This window comes from Rhinoderma darwinii, chromosome 12, assembly GCF_050947455.1.
Source record: "Rhinoderma darwinii isolate aRhiDar2 chromosome 12, aRhiDar2.hap1, whole genome shotgun sequence".
Classification (NCBI taxonomy): domain Eukaryota; kingdom Metazoa; phylum Chordata; class Amphibia; order Anura; family Rhinodermatidae; genus Rhinoderma; species Rhinoderma darwinii.
This window is the reverse complement of record NC_134698.1, coordinates 4,292,371-4,313,184: the sequence shown is the minus strand read 5'-3', so window position 1 is coordinate 4,313,184 and position 20,814 is coordinate 4,292,371. Positions and strand designations below refer to the sequence as shown.

The following is a 20,814-nucleotide window of genomic DNA, read 5'->3' as shown; positions in this document are numbered from 1 at the left end:
ATATATGTATAGCTGGTATAAGTTATACATCTTCTTATACATCTTCTTGTATCTAGTGATGATAATTTGGTCATTTTTCTTTTTGAGCTTTTCCTGTGTGATACACCCTTGGGGAAGTGTATTTGGTTGCTGCTGTAGATGGGCTATGTGTGATGATATAAGCAGCAGACACGTTATTGAAGTCACAGACTCTTTCATGTCACTGGCGGAGATCGCTTCCTCTTCTGAATCTCGGCTTGCTGCAGTGTCTCCCGGTCTGTGACTACCGGACGTTGGCGGTGCGACCAGGATGCTTTTTCTCGGGAGCTTCATGATTTTTCTTTATGTGAGACGTGAGTTATTATGTGATTTATTCTGGTGTTGTCTGATAGTTTGTCTTTTATGATAGATCGTGGTATGGAACGCTACCAGCAGTAAGCAGATGAGGGCGTTGGCATTTCTACTTCGGTCTTCGGCGATCATTAGTGACTTCTTATATGTGGTCTGGACTTCCATTAATCTTTGTGTCGAATTTGATTGTTTTTTACATTCGTTTTTACTCTCGGTGACGTTTGTTCTTAGATCTCCAGGGTGAAAACTTCTGCGGGAAGCTGCTCGTTGTCAATGGGGCGCACGACGACAATGTGACGCTACGCGTGTACAATAAGAACTTAACAGATGTCACCTGGCTTTACAATTTTAATCGCATCGCATCAACAGGACCACAAACCCGGATCAGAGTCACGGGCACGTACAAGGAGAAGCTGGCAAGCGGCGAGGACGGCTCCTTAATCATCATGAACCTGCGTCAGGAAGACGAAGGGACGTACGACGCGAGTATTAAGCTCCGCACCGAGGAAATGTGCACAGTGCACTACCAGCTCCATATGTACCGTAAGTCACCTGACCGTTACCCCGGCGCCGCTTATCTCTGAGATTACCACTACCAAGAAAATATCAACATGTAAACCCTGAAAGATGGAGAGTGCCCCCCAATTATAACCCAAAAATGTAAAGGGCATCCTCATGGATAGCAAAAGGAGTGTGCCCTCATCTTATACAGTGCCAGCGTCCGCATGCCCTCATCTTATACAGTGCGAGCCTCAGTGTGCCCTCATCTTATACAGTGCCAGCCTCAGTGTGCCCTCATCTTATACAGTGCGAGCCTCAGTGTGCCCTCATCTTATACAGTGCCAGCCTCAGTGTGCCCTCATCTTATACAGTGCCAGTCATAGTGTACCCTCATCTAATACAGTCATAGTGTGGAGAAAATAAATACTATGCACACCAATATGGAGTTATTTATCCAAACAAATAATTTATTTATTTGTAGCCAGTGACAGTGCGACGTTTCGGTCGACACCTTGACCTTCCTCAGGCACTAAAGTCAATGATGGTCCTGCGTGGATGGCGCTGTAAGATTGGCGGGTAACCGCTGTGTGTGGTTCTCATAGTGTGCCCTCATCTAATACAGTCCTATTCATAGTATGCCCTCATCTAATACAGTCCTAGTCATAGTATGCCCTCATCTAATACAGTCCTAGTCATAGTATGCCCTCATCTAATACAGTCCTAGTCATAGTGTGCCCTCATCTAATACAGTCCTAGTCATAGTGTGCCCTCATCTAATACAGTCCTAGTCATAGTGTGCCCTCATCTAATACAGTCCTAGTCATAGTGTGCCCTCATCTAATACAGTCCTAGTCATAGTGTGCCCTCATCTAATACAGTCCTAGTCATAGTGTGCCCTCATCTAATACAGTCCTAGTCATAGTGTGCCCTCATCTAATACAGTCCTAGTCATAGTGTGCCCTCATCTAATACAGTCCTAGTCATAGTGTGCCCTCATCTAATACAGTCCTAGTCATAGTGTGCCCTCATCTAATACAGTCCTAGTCATAGTGTGCCCTCATCTAATACAGTCCTAGTCATAGTGTGCCCTCATCTAATACAGTCCTAGTCATAGTGTGCCCTCATCTAATACAGTCCTAGTCATAGTGTGCCCTCATCTAATACAGTCCTAGTCATAGTGTGCCTTCATCTAATACAGTCCTAGTCATAGTGTGCCCTCATCTTACAGTGCCAGCCATAGTGTGCCCTCATCTAATACAGTCCTAGTCATAGTGTGCCCTCATCTTATACAGTGCCAGCCATAGTGTGCCCTCATCTTATACAGTCCTAGTCATAGTGTGCCCTCATCTTATACAGTGCCAGCCATAGTGTGCCCTCATCTTATACAGTGCCAGCAATAGTGTGCCCTCATCTTATACAGTGCCAGCCATAGTGTGCCCTTATCTTATACAGTGCCAGCCATAGTGTGCCCTCATCTAATACAGTGCCAGCCATAGTGTGCCCTCATCTTATACAGTGCCAGCCATAGTGTGCCCTCATCTTATACAGTGCCAGCCATAGTGTGCCCTCATCTTATACAGTGCCAGCCTCAGTGTGCCCTATTTCATATAGTATTAGCCAGTGTTGGCCTCATACAGTCCATGCTACAGTTCCCCTCATAGACTGTCAGTCACATTGTGACCCCCCCCCCCCATACATTTCCAGACCACTATTCTCAACTAAAATGCTTCCAAGTGCTCTCCACAGACTCCCATTGCAGCCAAATTCGCCCCCGATCTACATCTCACCCATTACCAGCCACAGCCCAAAAAACATTTACCAACTCCTCCTCATAAGAAGTACCAGCCATAATGTCCCCATATCAGTGCCAGCCCCAAACCCCTGCCAATACACACCACACCCCTAGTAACCCCAGAACAAGGCGCCGTCACTACCAGCAGCTCTTTATGTCCGGTGGTCCTCCCAACTTCAGGGGTGTGTACACGCTATCGCCACAGTTGTGTGCGTGGTCCCTTTAAGACCTGCAGCGGTGATTATACAGAAGCTTGTGATTTGGGTCGACAACATTGCAAAAGTTTTATAGAGTCCACATTTTGCATTGTCACGCGTCACGTGGAATTACGTCGTAGCACTGCAGGAAGCATAGGGTTAGGACTTGCGGTTGTCCAGTAGAGGAAGTCATGATGGGGTGTTCTTCACATCTGATGAGGAACAAGATAAAGCCGTCACCATATCAGTCCCTCGTGATCAGGGACTGACGTTACAAGTCCTTCATGTTCTGATTTCATTTCCTAAAACGAATCTTCTTACTAGATAACATGATATTAACCTGAAGAGCTCACACTTTCTTCTTATCTCCATCCTTAGGGCATTTGCCTGTAAGAGTTCCAGTGATTTGTTATTATCAGCAGCACAGAGTATTTCAGGAGGGGGTGTGCTGAAAATGTGGGGTACAAGGACCGGTCTATACTGTGATTATATCATACGGCCAACTCTCCAGAATTGTCAAAGTCTCCCGAAATCTGGAAAATCTCCCATACCGGTAACCACCACTAGGGGGAGCTGGCTGAATATGTATTTATATTGATCCTATTGACTTGGGATCTATATAAATATGTATAAACTGAGCTCCCCCTAGTGGCAGCTACAACAAGAAGCTGAAAATTCATTTTATGGCTGTGTAGGGGAAAGCACTCTGCTGGCGGTGAGGGATATTGGGGGTTTCTTCTGTTTATGGGGGGACGGGGACTCTGCTGGTACTGATGATTGCAGGCTGGAGGCTTCCTGGCTGTCATTATGGGGCGTAGCCTGTCATTGTGGGTGGAGTTCACCTGGAAGAAAAAAAAATTCTCAGAAAATTATTCTTATGGCCTTATTCACACGAAAAAGTGCGTTTTGCACGCGCAAAAAACGCAGCATTTTTTGTGCGTTGCAGTTTCATGTGTCATAAGTGTTTGGTGCGTGGCTGCGTGATTTTCGCGCATATGACATCGTTATGACGCACGGTTTTTATGTTAATAAACAGAAATGTAGGAGGTGGTTTCATTTGTCCCTTCATTTTGTGCGAATCACGCGCAGCACATGGAAGTGCGTCCGTGTGCGGCGAGTGATTTTCACACAGCCATTGACTTCAATGGGTGCGTGATGTGCGAAAAACGCCCAAGTATAGGACATGTGACTTTTACGCAACGGACACACGCTGCATGAAAAACACGGACTGTCTGAACGGCCCCATTGACTTACACAGGTCCGTGCGCCGCGCGTGATTTTCACGCGCATCTTACGGATATGAAACCCGTTCGTGTGAATAAGGCCTAATAGTGAGGACAGGGCTACATGAGGCACCGATAGAGGAAGGAGCAGAATGTTCTAGTGGAACAGAGTATTTCAGGAGACAACTGTGCCGATCTTGTAGTGAAGGTTAAAGCAGAATTCCTTCTTTACTCCTTGACCCTGTGGAGTTGAAATTTGAGAACGTAAAGGGTAACTAAACTTTAAAAAAAACTTTTTACATGTTATAGTGACATGTCAGGAGTTTTGATCGGTGGGGGTCCGAGGACTGAGAACCCCACCAATCGCTAAAACATAGCGGCAGAAGCGCTCTGATCGCTGTGCGGCTTCGCTTCTGATCGGCTTTCCTCGGAGCGGCATACGGACTTATAGACTTTCTATTGAGCCAGTACGCCGCTTCATTTTAGCGATCGGTGGGGTCTCAGTGTTCGGAGCCCCACCAATCAAAACTTCTGATATGTCACTACAATAAGTAGTTTAGTTAACCTTTAAGGGAAAACATTGGTGACATCATGTCCCCCAACTCATATTTAGGCTTCCCTGCCCCTTGTGTATATGACATAGTGGGATGAACTAGAGACCCCCCCCCCTAAAGCTTCAAATAATGTGCATCACTATTACTGACATGTTCTTTACTAACGTCTGCAGCGAAATTATCAGCCGATGATATCAAGATGGAGTATACCGTTTCGAGTCATGAGCCCTGTCATGTGATCTTGACCTGCACAACAAGTGGATCTAACGTGACCATTACATGGACCGGCGGTGACATAAATGTGACCCGTAATATTGTGAATGTTACCGACCCCGAAACCCGTTACACCTGTACAGCCCAAAACCCCGTCAGTCACTCCTCCAAATCCATCACCCCCAGGAAATACTGTGAAGGTAAAGCTCATCAGTTATTACACTGTACTGGTCAATTTCTTTCTTCGAGTGTTGAGGGATGTTTGGAAACAGTCAACAAGCAGGTTACATACGGTTGTATCATTCTTGCCATATATTTATACTAAGTACCTTAAGTGTACAAGGGTGTCCTGATGGTTTTGAAACACAAAAATTGTGCATCCATGTGTCATCAGGACTCACACATAACAATTCACCAGTATTGGTGAATCTGCAAATCCGGACTGAAAAATGACTTGTCCTGAGTTGCGGCACCCACACGGCTCTGTGTAAACCACGGTCATGTACATGGGGCCGTAAAAACGAATTGGTCCGCAATTTATCCGCAAAACGTTCTATGTACCTGCTTGTTAACACTTCTATTCCCAATTTGTGCTTTTAAAGTACTAAATAGAGAAAAATTAGAACAATCTCAGTCACTGTTCACATACATTACTTATCGTGTACTGATCCTGACTTACATCCTGTATTATACTCCAGAGCTGCACTCACTATTCTGCTGGTGGAGTCACTGTGTACATACATTACATTACTTATCCTGTACTGATCCTGAGTTACATCCTGTATTATACTCCAGAGCTGCACTCACTATTCTGCTGGTGGAGTCACTGTGTACCTACATTACATTACTTATCCTGTACTGATCCTGAGTTACATCCTGTATTATACTCTAGAGCTGCACTCACTATTCTGCTGGTGGAGTCACTGTGTACATACATTACATTACTTATCCTGTACTGATCCTGAGTTACATCCTGTATTATACTCCAGAGCTGCACTCACTATTCTGCTGGTGGAGTCACTGTGTACATACATTACATTACTTATCCTGTACTGCTCCTGAGTTACATCCTGTATTATACTCCAGAGCTGCACTCACTATTCTGCTGGTGGAGTCACTGTGTACATACATTACTTCTCCTGTACTGATCCTGAGTTATATCCTGTATTATACTCCAGAGCTGCACTCACTATTCTGCTGGTGGAGTCACTGTGTACCTACATTACATTACTTATCCTGTACTGATCCTGAGTTACATTCTGTATTATACTCCAGAGCTGCACTCACTATTCTTCTGGTGGAGTCACTGTGTACATACATTACATTACTTATCCTGTACTGATCCTGAGTTACATCTTGTATTATACTCCAGAGCTGCACTCACTATTCTGCTGGTGGAGTCACTGTGTACCTACATTACATTACTTATCCTGTACTGATCCTGAGTTACATCCTGTATTATACTCCAGAGCTGCACTCACTATTCTGCTGGTGGAGTCACTGTGTACATACATTACATTACTTATCCTGTACTGATCCTGAGTTACATTCTGTATTATACTCCAGAGCTGCACTCACTATTCTTCTGGTGGAGTCACTGTGTACATACATTACATTACTTATCCTGTACTGATCCTGAGTTACATCTTGTATTATACTCCAGAGCTGCACTCACTATTCTGCTGGTGGAGTCACTGTGTACATACATTACATTACTTATCCTGTACTGATCCTGAGTTACATCTTGTATTATACTCCAGAGCTGCACTCACTATTCTGCTGGTGGAGTCACTGTGTACCTACATTACATTACTTATCCTGTACTGATCCTGAGTTACATCCTGTATTATACTCCAGAGCTGCACTCACTATTCTGCTGGTGGAGTCACTGTGTACATACATTACATTACTTATCCTGTACTGATCCTGAGTTACATTCTGTATTATACTCCAGAGCTGCACTCACTATTCTTCTGGTGGAGTCACTGTGTACATACATTACATTACTTATCCTGTACTGATCCTGAGTTACATCTTGTATTATACTCCAGAGCTGCACTCACTATTCTGCTGGTGGAGTCACTGTGTACATACATTACATTACTTATCCTGTACTGATCCTGAGTTACATCCTGTATTATACTCCAGAGCTGCACTCACTATTCTGCTGGTGGAGTTACTTTGTACACAATTCTGTTGGTTGCGGAGTCGTTTCTCCATTGCCTTCCACTTCTTTTTAGTAGGGTTCGTTTAGACGATGCGGAAAATTCCGCTGCGGAGCATAGGCTGCGGAGCGGAATTTGGTGTCCGCAGCATGCTCTGTCTGTTGCGGAGCAGTGGCGGACTCATGGCGGAATTTATCCATTGACTTCAATGGAGATTCTCATTTCCGCAATGAAGTCCGCAGCTGTCATGCACATGTTATGTGTGCTGCGGATGCGTCTTGCTTTTTGGACATGACATTTCGTCATTCTGGCTGGACCTATGTATTTCTAGGTCTACAGCCAGACTGAGGAAGTCAATGGGGCTCCCGGAATGACGGGAGCGTTGCTAGGAGACGTCTGTAAATAGTCACTGTCCAGGGTGCTGAAAGAGTTAAGCGATCGGCAGTAACTGTTTCTGCCCCCTGGACAGTGACTACCGATCCCAATATACAGCAACCTGTAAAAAAATAGAAGTTCATACTTACCGAGAACTCCCTGCTTCTGTCTCCAGTCCGGCCTCCCAGGATGACGTTTCAGTCTAAGTGACGGCTGCAGCCAATCACAGGCCAAGCACAGGCTGCAGCGGTCACATGGACTGCCGCGTCATCCAGGGAGGTCGGGCTGGATGCCGAAAGAGGGACGCGTCACCAAGACAACGGCCGGTAAGTATGACATTCGTTTACTTTCACTAGGGAAAGTGCTGTCCCTTCTCTCTATCCTGCACTGATAGGGAGAAGGGAAGCACTTTTACCGCAGTCCGCAGCAGCTAGTCCGCATCAATTTACTGCACATTTTGTGCAGATCCGCCGCAGAATCTGCAACACGGATTCTGTGCGGCATTGATGCGGACAGTTGCGGAGGAAATCCGCCACGTGTGGGCATGCCCTAAACGTTCCAACATTAGATCTCTATACAGTATTTGGTGTATAGATGCCCTTTGTAGAAGCAAAATATTTAGACTCCAACTTAACATCAAATGTCAGTATATCTTAGAGACCTGCCATCTATTGTCTTGGTGGAAAACCCCTAATTTATTATTATTATTATTATTGATGATTATGATTATTATCATCATTAATTTAAGCAAAAATGAAATTAAAAAAAATAATATCTCTAATTTTCTGATTTCAGAAGGAAGTCATAGCAGTATAGTGTACGCTTCCATGGTTGTTATAATTGCGGCTATTATTATTATTTCTGTTGCTGGATACCAATTACATCGCTGGTATCAGAAAAGGTACGTTACTCTAAGGTATTTTGGGGGCTCTAAGCTAAACAATACTGGTGGCATAAATGATCAGTATCTAGATACTAATGATTACCCCGCTACAATCAGAAGATATATGAGATATATATATATATATATATATATATATATATATATATATATATATATATATATAAGATGCTGTAAAGGAAGAGACATCCGGGTCACATTTTCCTCTCTCCTGTGTGCATGTCTGTCAGTCTGGCATTATACAAATATAAATAATATGAAATACTACAAGAATATAACTACTATAATACTGCCCCCTATATACAAGAATATAACTACTATAATACTGCTCCCTATATACAAGAATATAACTACTATAATACTGCCCCTATATACAAGAATATAACTACTATAATACTGCTCCTATATACAAGAATATAACTACTATAATACTTCCCCTATATACAAGAATATAACTACTATAATACTGCCCCCTATATACAAGAATATAACTACTATAATACTGCTCCTATATACAAGAATATAACTACTATAATACTGCCTCCTATATACAAGAATATAACTACTATAATACTGCCCCCTATATACAAGAATATACCTACTATAATACTGCTCCTATATACAAGAATATAACTACTATAATACTGCCCCTATATACAAGAATATAACTACTATAATACTGCTCCTATATACAAGAATATAACTACTATAATACTTCCCCTATATACAAGAATATAACTACTATAATACTGCTCCTATATACAAGAATATAACTACTATAATACTGCCCCCTATATACAAGAATATACCTACTATAATACTGCTCCTATATACAAGAATATAACTACTATAATACTGCCCCCTATATACAAGAATATAACTACTATAATACTGCCCCTATATACAAGAATATAACTACTATAATACTGCTCCTATATACAAGAATATAACTACTATAATACTGCTCCTATATACAAGAATATAACTACTATAATACTGCCCCCTATATACAAGAATATAACTACTATAATACTGTCCCTATATACAAAAATATAACTACTATAATACTGCCCCCTATATACAAGAATATAACTACTATAATACTGCCCCCTATATACAAGAATATACCTACTATAATACTGCTCCTATATACAAGAATATAACTACTATAATACTGCTCCCTATATACAAGAATATAACTACTATAATACTGCCCCCTATATACAAGAATATAACTACTATAATACTGCCCCCTATATACAAGAATATAACTACTATAATACTGCTCCTATATACAAGAATATAACTACTATAATACTGCTCGTATATACAAGAATATAACTACTATAATACTGCTCCTATATACAAGAATATAACTACTATTATACTGCTCCTATATACAAGAATATAACTACTATAATACTGCCCCCATATACAAGAATATAACTACTATAATACTGCTCCTATATACAAGAATATAACTACTATAATACTGCTCCTATATACAAGAATATAACTACTATAATACTGCCCCTATATACAAGAATATAACTACTATAATACTGCCACTATATACAAGAATATAACTACTATAATACTGCCCCCTATATACAAGAATATAACTACTATAATACTGCCCCTATATACAAGAATATAACTACTATAATACTGTCCCCTATATACAAGAATATAAATACTATAATACTGCTCCTATATACAAGAATATAACTACTATAATACTGCTCCTATATACAAGAATATAACGACTATAATACTGCTCCTATATACAAGAATATAACTACTATAATACTGCCCCTATATACAAGAATATAACTACTATAATACTGCCCCTATATACAAGAATATAACTACTATAATACTGCCCCCTATATACAAGAATATAACTACTATAATACTGCTCCTATATATAAGATTATAACTACTATAATACTACCTCCTATATACAAAAATATAACTACTATAATACTGCCCCCTATATACAAGAATATAACTACTATAATACTGCCCCTATATACAAGAATATAACTACTATAATACTGTCCCCTATATACAAGAATATAACTACTATAATACTGCTCCTATATACAAGAATATAACTACTATAATACTGCCCCCTTTATACAATATAACTACTATAATACTGCCCCCTATATACAAGAATATAACTACTATAATACTGCCCCTATATACAAGAATATAACTACTATAATACTGCCCCTATATACAAGAATATAACTACTATAATACTGCCCCCTATATACAAGAATATAGCTACTATAATACTGCCCCTATATACAAGAATATAACTACTATAATACTGTCCCCTATATACAAGAATATAACTACTATAATACTGCTCCTATATACAAGAATATAACTACTATAATACTGCCCCCTTTATACAATATAACTACTATAATACTGCCCCCTATATACAAGAATATAACTACTATAATACTGCCCCTATATACAAGAATATAACTGCTATAATACTGCTCTCTATATACAAGAATATAACTACTATAATACTGCCCCCTATATACAAGAATATAACTACTATAATACTGCTCCTATATACAAGAATATAAATACTATAATCTGCTCCTATATACAAGAATATAACTACTATAATACTGCCCCTATATACAAGAATATAACTACTATAATACTGCCCCTATATACAAGAATATAACTACTATAATACTGCTCCTATATATAAGATTATAACTACTATAATACTGCCCCCTATATACAAGAATATAACTACTATAATACTGCCTCCTATATACAAGAATATAACTACTATAATACTGCCCCCTATATACAAGAATATAACTACTATAATACTGCTCCTATATATAAGATTATAACTACTATAATACTGCCCCCTATATACAAGAATATAACTACTATAATACTGCCCCCTATATACAAGAATATAACTACTATAATACTGCTCCCTATATACAAGAATATAACTACTATAATACTGCTCCTATATATAAGAATATAACTACTATAATACTGCTCCTATATACAGGAATATAACTACTATAATACTGCTCTTATATACAAGAATATAACTACTATAATACTGACCCTATATACAAGAATATAACTACTATAATACTGCTACTATATACAATAATATAACTACTATAATACTGGCCCTATATACAAGAATATAACTACTATAATACTGCTCCTATATACAAGAATATAACTACTATAATACTGCCCCTTTATACAGAAATATAACTACTATAATACTGCCCCCTATATACAAGAATATAACTACTATAATACTGCCCCCTATATACAAGAATATAACTACTATAATACTGCCCCTATATACAGAAATATAACTACTATAATACTGCTCCCTATATACAAGAATATAACTACTATAATACTGCCCCTATATACAAGAATATAACTACTATAATACTGCTCCTATATACAAGAATATAACTATCATACTGCCCCTATATACAAGAATATAACTACTATAATACTGCTCCTATATACAAGAATATAACTACTATAATACTGCCCCCTATATATAAGAATATAACTACTATAATACTGCCCCTATATACAAGAATATAACTACTATAATACTGCTCCTATATACAAGAATATAACTACTATAATACTGCCCCTATATACAAGAATATAACTACTATAATACTGCCCCCTATATACAAGAATATAACTACTATAATACTGCCCCTATATACAAGAATATAACTACTATAATACTGCTCCTATATACAAGAATATAACTACTATAATACTGCCTCCTATGTACAAGAATATAACTACTATAATACTGCCCCTATATACAAGAATATAACTACTATAATACTGCTCCTATATATAAGAATATAACTACTATAATACTGCTGCCTATATACAAGAATATATCTACTATAATACTGCCTCCTATATACAAGAATATAACTACTATAATACTGCTCCTATATACAAGAATATAACTACTATAATACTGCTCCTATATACAAGAATATAACTACTATTATACTGCCCCCTATATACAAGAATATAACTACTATAATACTGCCCCTATATACAAGAATATAACTACTATAATACTGCCCCCTATATACAAGAATATAACTACTATTATACTGCCCCCTATATACAAGAATATAACTACTATAAGGGCATGACCACACATGGCGGAATTCCTCCGCAACTGTCCGCATCAATGCCGCACAGAATCTGCGTTGCAGATTCTGCAGCGGATCTGCACAAAATGTGCAGAAAATTGATGCGGACTGGCCGCTGCGGACTGCAGGAAAAGTGCTTCTCTTCTCCCTATTCAGTGCAGGATAGAGAGAAGGGACAGCACTTTCCCTAGTGAAAGTCAAAGAATTTCATACTTACCGCCCGTTGTCTTGGTGACGCGTCCCTCTTTCGGCATCCGGCCCGACCTCCCTGGATGACGCTCCAGTCCATGTGACCGCTGCAGCCTGTGCTTGGCCTGTGATTGGCTGCAGCCGTCACTTACACTGAAACGTCATCCTGGGAGGCCGGACTGGAGACAGACGCAGGGAGTTCTCGGTAAGTATGAACTTATATTTTTTTTTACAGATACATGTATATTGAGATCGGTAGTCACTGTCCCGGGTGCAGAAACAGTTACTGCTGATCGCGTAACTCTTTCAGCACCCTGGACAGTGACTATTTACAGACGTCTCCTAGCAACGCTCCCGTCATTACGGGAGCCCCATTGACTTCCTCAGTCTGGCTGTAGACCTAGAAATACATAGGTCCAGCCAGAATGAAGAAATGTCATGGTAGTAAAAACAATACGCTCCGCAGCACACATAAGATCTGCGGACTTCATTGCGGAATTTTGACTCTCCATTGAAGTCAATGGAGAAATTCCGCCATGAGTCCGCAACCAGTCCGCCACTGCTCCGCAACAGACAGAGCATGCTGCGGACAACAAATTCCGCTCCGCAGCCTATGCTCCGCAGCGGAATTGTACGCATCGTGTAAACGAACACTGCTAAATTAAAGTGAAAGTCAATGGAGAAACGGCTCCGCTGCGGATTAACGCTGCGGAGTGTCCGCAGCGGAATTTAAGTGAAATTCCGCTATGTGTGAACCCGCCCTAATACTGCCCTCTATATACAAGAATATAACTACTATAATACTGCTCCCTATATACAAGAATATAACTACTATAATACTGCCCCCTATATACAAGAATATAACTACTATAATACTACCCCATGTATACAAGAAAATAACTACTATAATACTGCTCCTATATACAAGAATATAACTACTATAATACTGCTCCTATATACAAGAATATAACTACTATAATACTGCCCCTTTATACAAGAATATAACTACTATAATACTGCCCCCTATATACAAGAATATAACTACTATAATGCTGCTCCAATATACAAGAATATAACTACTATAATACTGCCCCTATATACAAGAATATAACTCCTATATACTGCCCCTATATGCAAGAATATAACTACTATAATACTGCTCCTATATACAAGAATATAACTACTATATTACTGCCCCCTATATACAAGAATAGAACTACTATAATACTGCTCCTATATACAAGAATATAACTACAATAATACTGCCTCCTATATACAGGAATATAACTACTATAATACTGCCCCTATATACAAGAATATAACTCCTATAATACTGCCCCTATATACAAGAATATAACTACTATAATACTGCTCTTATATACAAGACTATAACTACTATAATACTGCCACTATATACAAGAATATAACTACTATAATACTGCCACTATATACAAGAATATAACTACTATAATACTGCTCCTATATACAAGAATATAAATACTATAATACTTCCCCCTATATACAAGAATATAACTACTATAATACTGCCCCTATATACAAGAATATAACTACTATAATACTGCCCCTATATACAAGAATATAACTACTATAATACTGCCACTATATACAAGAATATAACTACTATATTACTGCCCCCTATATACAAGAATATAACTACTAGAATACTGCCCCTATATACAAGAATATAACTACTATAATACTGCTCTTATATACAAGACTATAACTACTATAATACTGCCACTATATACAAGAATATAACTACTATAATACTGCCCCTATATACAAGAATATAACTACTATAATACTGCCACTATATACAAGAATATAACTACTATATTACTGCCCCCTATATACAAGAATATAACTACTAGAATACTGCCCCTATATACAAGAATATAACTACTATAATACTGCTCCTATATACAAGAATATAACTACTATAATACTGCCCACTATATACAAGAATATAACTACTATAATACTGCCCACTATATACAAGAATATAACTACTATAATACTGCCCCCTATATACACACGATTATCAGGAGTACTATGACTTACTCATGTGAACATGTGTGATGTGACAATTATGGGGGTTCATGTTTTGTTGTCTCTCTTTATAGAACTCGCCCTGTTGAGAGTCTATGGTCACAATAGTAAGTACCAGTACATTGTGGCTTTCATTTCCACTGTGTATCCACTTATTATAGCATTAGACTGTCTCGATATTAGACTTCATTGTAATAAGACATTTTTATAGATATCTGGAAGTGGCCCGGGAAGAATGATAAATACTTGTTTGGGATCTTATATCCGCAGGCCAGTGAAAGGTCTGTTCAAGGATGGCGCCTGCAGTACTGCGATCCTCCACCAGGTGGAACTAGAGCTTTGCAGTAGAAGCTCGAGACTAAAGGATTATTAAAGGGGCAGATTTGTTAATATTGATGTTTTATATGGCACTGGAGTAAAATGTGTCTAATTATATCAAGGTGCATGCCCCTTAATAAATTAGGGGCATCTCTGGCCGTCCGTGCGTCACGAAGGGAAATCTAGGTTTCCGCTAAATTCTGGCACAAATAATAATGAATTTGTCAGGCCATAAGTGGACACGCCCCTATCACCAAGCCCAGCCCACATTTTTAAAAGCGACAGAGGCGGGGTAAAAATGCAAGGATAAGGATACGCTGACACTCGGGGTGCAGGATAAGGATACGCTGACACTCGGGGTGCAGGATAAGGATACGCTGACACTCGGGGTGCAGGATAAGGATACGCTGACACTCGGGGTGCAGGATAAGGATACGCTGACACTCGGGGTGCAGGATAAGGATACGCTGACACTCGGGGTGCAGGATAAGGATACGCTGACACTCGGGGCGCGGGATAAGGATACGCTGACACTCGGGGCGCGGGATAAGGATACGCTGACACTCGGGGCGCAGGATAAGGATACGCTGACACTCGGGGTGCAGGATAAGGATACGCTGACACTCGGGGTGCAGGATAAGGATACACTGACACTCGGGGTGCAGGATAAGGATACGCTGACACTCGGGGTGCGGGATAATGACACGCTGACACTCGGGGTGCGGGATAAGGATACGCTGACACTCGGGGTGCGGGATAAGGATACGCTGACACTCGGGGTGCGGGATAATGACACGCTGACACTCGGGGTGCGGGATAAGGATACGCTGACACTCGGGGTGCAGGATAATGACACGCTGACACTCGGGGTGCAGGATAAGGATACGCTGACACTCGGGGTGCAAGGATAAGGATACGCTGACACTCGGGGCGCAGGATAAGGACACGCTGACACTCGGGGCGCAGGATAAGGATACGCTGACACTCGGGGCGCAGGATAAGGATACGCTGACACTCGGGGCGCAGGATAAGGATACGCTGACACTCGGGGCGCAGGATAAGGATACGCTGACACTCGGGGCGCAGGATAAGGATACGCTGACACTCGGGGCGCAGGATAAGGATACGCTGACACTCGGGGCGCAGGATAAGGATACGCTGACACTCGGGGCGCAGGATAAGGATACGCTGACACTCGGGGTGCAGGATAATGACACGCTGACACTCGGGGTGCAGGATAATGACACGCTGACACTCGGGGTGCAGGATAAGGACACGCTGACACTCGGGGTGCGGGATAAGGATACGCTGACACTCGGGGCGCGGGATAAGGACACGCTGACACTCGGGGCGCAGGATAAGGATACGCTGACACTCGGGGCGCGGGATAAGGATACGCTGACACTCGGGGCGCAGGATAAGGATACGCTGACACTCGGGGCGCGGGATAAGGACACGCTGACACTCGGGGCGCGGGATAAGGATACGCTGACACTCGGGGTGCGGGATAAGGATACGCTGACACTCGGGGCGCGGGATAAGGATACGCTGACACTCGGGGCGCGGGATAAGGACACGCTGACACTCGGGGCGCAGGATAAGGATACGCTGACACTCGGGGCGCAGGATAAGGATACGCTGACACTCGGGGCGCAGGATAAGGATACGCTGACACTCGGGGCGCAGGATAAGGATACGCTGACACTCGGGGCGCAGGATAAGGATACGCTGACACTCGGGGTGCAGGATAAGGATACGCTGACACTCGGGGTGCAGGATAAGGATACGCTGACACTCGGGGTGCAGGATAAGGATACGCTGACACTCGGGGTGCAGGATAAGGATACGCTGACACTCGGGGTGCAGGATAAGGATACGCTGACACTCGGGGTGCAGGATAATGACACGCTGACACTCGGGGTGCAGGATAAGGATACGCTGACACTCGGGGTGCGGGATAAGGATACGCTGACACTCGGGGTGCGGGATAATGACACGCTGACACTCGGGGTGCAGGATAAGGATACGCTGACACTCGGGGTGCAGGATAATGACACGCTGACACTCGGGGTGCAGGATAAGGATACGCTGACACTCGGGGTGCAAGGATAAGGATACGCTGACACTCGGGGCGCAGGATAAGGACACGCTGACACTCGGGGCGCAGGATAAGGATACGCTGACACTCGGGGCGCAGGATAAGGATACGCTGACACTCGGGGCGCAGGATAAGGATACGCTGACACTCGGGGCGCAGGATAAGGATACGCTGACACTCGGGGTGCAGGATAAGGATACGCTGACACTCGGGGTGCAGGATAATGACACGCTGACACTCGGGGCGCAGGATAAGGATACGCTGACACTCGGGGCGCAGGATAAGGATACGCTGACACTCGGGGCGCGGGATAAGGACACGCTGACACTCGGGGCGCGGGATAAGGATACGCTGACACTCGGGGTGCGGGATAAGGATACGCTGACACTCGGGGCGCGGGATAAGGATACGCTGACACTCGGGGCGCGGGATAAGGACACGCTGACACTCGGGGCGCAGGATAAGGACACGCTGACACTCGGGGCGCAGGATAAGGATACGCTGACACTCGGGGCGCAGGATAAGGATACGCTGACACTCGGGGCGCAGGATAAGGATACGCTGACACTCGGGGCGCAGGATAAGGATACGCTGACACTCGGGGCGCAGGATAAGGATACGCTGACACTCGGGGTGCAGGATAAGGATACGCTGACACTCGGGGTGCAGGATAAGGATACGCTGACACTCGGGGTGCAGGATAAGGATACGCTGACACTCGGGGTGCAGGATAAGGATACGCTGACACTCGGGGTGCGGGATAATGACACGCTGACACTCGGGGTGCGGGATAAGGATACGCTGACACTCGGGGTGCGGGATAATGACACGCTGACACTCGGGGTGCAGGATAAGGATACGCTGACACTCGGGGTGCAAGGATAAGGATACGCTGACACTCGGGGCGCAGGATAAGGACACGCTGACACTCGGGGCGCAGGATAAGGATACGCTGACACTCGGGGCGCAGGATAAGGATACGCTGACACTCGGGGCGCAGGATAAGGATACGCTGACACTCGGGGCGCAGGATAAGGATACGCTGACACTCGGGGCGCAGGATAAGGATACGCTGACACTCGGGGTGCAGGATAATGACACGCTGACACTCGGGGTGCAGGATAAGGATACGCTGACACTCGGGGTGCAGGATAAGGATACGCTGACACTCGGGGCGCGGGATAAGGACACGCTGACACTCGGGGCGCGGGATAAGGATACGCTGACACTCGGGGTGCAGGATAAGGATACGCTGACACTCGGGGCGCGGGATAAGGATACGCTGACACTCGGGGTGCGGGATAAGGATACGCTGACACTCGGGGCGCGGGATAAGGACACGCTGACACTCGGGGTGCGGGATAAGGACACGCTGACACTCGGGGCGCGGGATAAGGACACGCTGACACTCGGGGTGCGGGATAAGGATACGCTGACACTCGGGGCGCAGGATAAGGATACGCTGACACTCGGGGCGCAGGATAAGGACACGCTGACACGGGGTACAGTATAATGACACTGACACTCGGGGTGCAGGATAAGGACACGCTGACACTTGGGGTACAGGATAATGATACACTGACACTCGGGGTACAGGATAATGACACGGTGACACTTGGGGTACATTACACTTCTGTGACATTTCTGATTCCATCTTATGGATGGTTCTCGATGGTGTATAATGTTGGGGTGTCCCGGTCCTTATTTCAGGGGTGGAGTCCTCATTGATGATCACGTTATTACTACAGGTAATCACTGACAGAATGAATGACGGATCCTCCGGATGAATCCATGGACGACGTTTACTATCGGGATCTGGACGTTGTGACTTTCTATTTCTTCTATATGGGGGCGATTACTGAAAAGGGTCGTCAGACTGCCGGGACCCCCGCCGATACTCAGAATGAAGATGCAGCAGTGCTGAACGGGTCCAGGTTACAGTACATGTGGTCAGGAGCGCAGAAGACCTCGGTCTCTTCATTTTGGGAATTAGTAGGGGTCCGAGAGAACAGACCCCCAACGATCAGATCACTAGGATCGGCCAGAACATTAGAAGATGGAAACGGCCATTTAAAGGGACCAGCCCCGGGTGTACAGGTTTATATTATATACAGGTTCAGTCAGCCAGGGAGTCTACAGGGAGATCACTAATCTAACGTCTCTTTCTAGAACTACAGCTCCCAGCAGGATCACAAGCGGAGCTCAACATCTACCTCTAAAGGCGACGAACAACCATTTAGGCAATAAGGTCTACTCACCCTGCGGCGCTGGATAGCATTGTGTGCAGTAACCCAACGTCTTCCCTGCTATGCACGACCAGGCATAAAAGGTTATCTGCAGCAGAATGGGTTAAGTTTCATTTATAAGTCACTGATCACACTGCCACCTAATGGCCACAAATGCATCTACAAGCCCTACAGCCACTGAACCAGCAGGGGGAGCATTATACTAAATCTCTACATATACATAGCATTACCAGGGTTCAGATGTGGCCGCTCCCCCCAAATACACCTTTCTCCCCCCCCCCCCTGCTGCGAGCGCCACTCTTCATGGCGATAGTTTCTTTTTACCGAATGTTGTAAATAATTTTGTGTTCACGTACGCCATTTAACCTATAACAAACGATACCGAGTGATTTTAAGCTCACAGGAGTATGAGATTACTCGGCTCTGGGTATGGGGCAGGAGGGCATTTACCCCAAATTTCCAGTTTTTCACTTTTTTTAATGAATCCTTTTACAGGTTCACTACATGTAATTTTGAGTAATTGTCCAATTTGTTTGCTTTACGTATCGTGTACGGATGTCTTGTCTCCAGTTGCATCCAAAGCTGCATTTAGACCTGTACTGGTTTCGGTTTAGTGTTCAGGCAGCAGGTGATCACATCTCACTACGTCCCCCTGCTGGTTCAATGTCTGGACAGAGTAGTGGCGTGTATGAAATGTAGCGCGGAAATCATGCACTGCGCAATAATTGGACGTCACCCATAATTCCATGCACCAGAGTGCAACGCCATATAGACTCCTAGCTAAGCGACTAGTCAACAAAGTGTTAACGGTTGTCAAGTGTCAGGCAGCAGAACTGTGACTGGAGTAGAAGACATGATGTAACTGCAGCTTTGGATGTGACTAGAGATGATCTGTATCTCCAAAAACTGTGAATGCAGTTTGGATGTGACTAGAGAAGACCTGTATCTCAAGATCAATGCAAGATAAGTAAATCAAGTTTTTGTGGCCTGGAATTAAAGTACCATGATTCTTTGCAGTGTGGAAGACTATGGGTTTGAGGGGGGGGGGGGGGGGGAGATACCACCCCACATGAGTGTTAGAAATCTGTGTTTCAGTTTGGAGACCCCCATAATCATTCACATTTTCTGCTGAGTTTACACTGGTGTGCAAAATATAATCAGAGGTCCTCTGTGTTGTGGTCACAAACTTACCTAACTTGGTCTCCATTGCAGACGATCCAGTGGGGAGAAGGTTTCTGCTGCAGCAAGCTCCCTCCTCAACGCAGCAGGCTCCATTCTTATTTTAATGTAAGAGTGCCAGTACTAGTCCAAAAACGTATAGCGGATGCTCACGTGGGGAAGGCTGATGTCAGACGGATATAATATGGCTGCAAGGCTCAGAGGCGCACGCACGCACTCTCTTTCATTATAGTGTTCTAGGGTGACCGA

General features: G+C 43.1%; 1 protein-coding gene across 1 annotated transcript; it reads left to right on the top strand.

The window, feature by feature from the left end:
* Positions 1-554: 554 nt before the first annotated feature.
* Positions 555-20,383, top strand: LOC142665012 (SLAM family member 5-like; the record flags this gene model as incomplete). Its single annotated transcript, XM_075844541.1, has 5 exons — positions 555-873; positions 4,771-5,010; positions 8,146-8,251; positions 14,799-14,831; positions 18,889-20,383. Coding segments are annotated over 5 exons (699 nt in total), but the record flags the coding sequence as incomplete, so codon positions are not given.
* Positions 20,384-20,814: the final 431 nt, after the last annotated feature.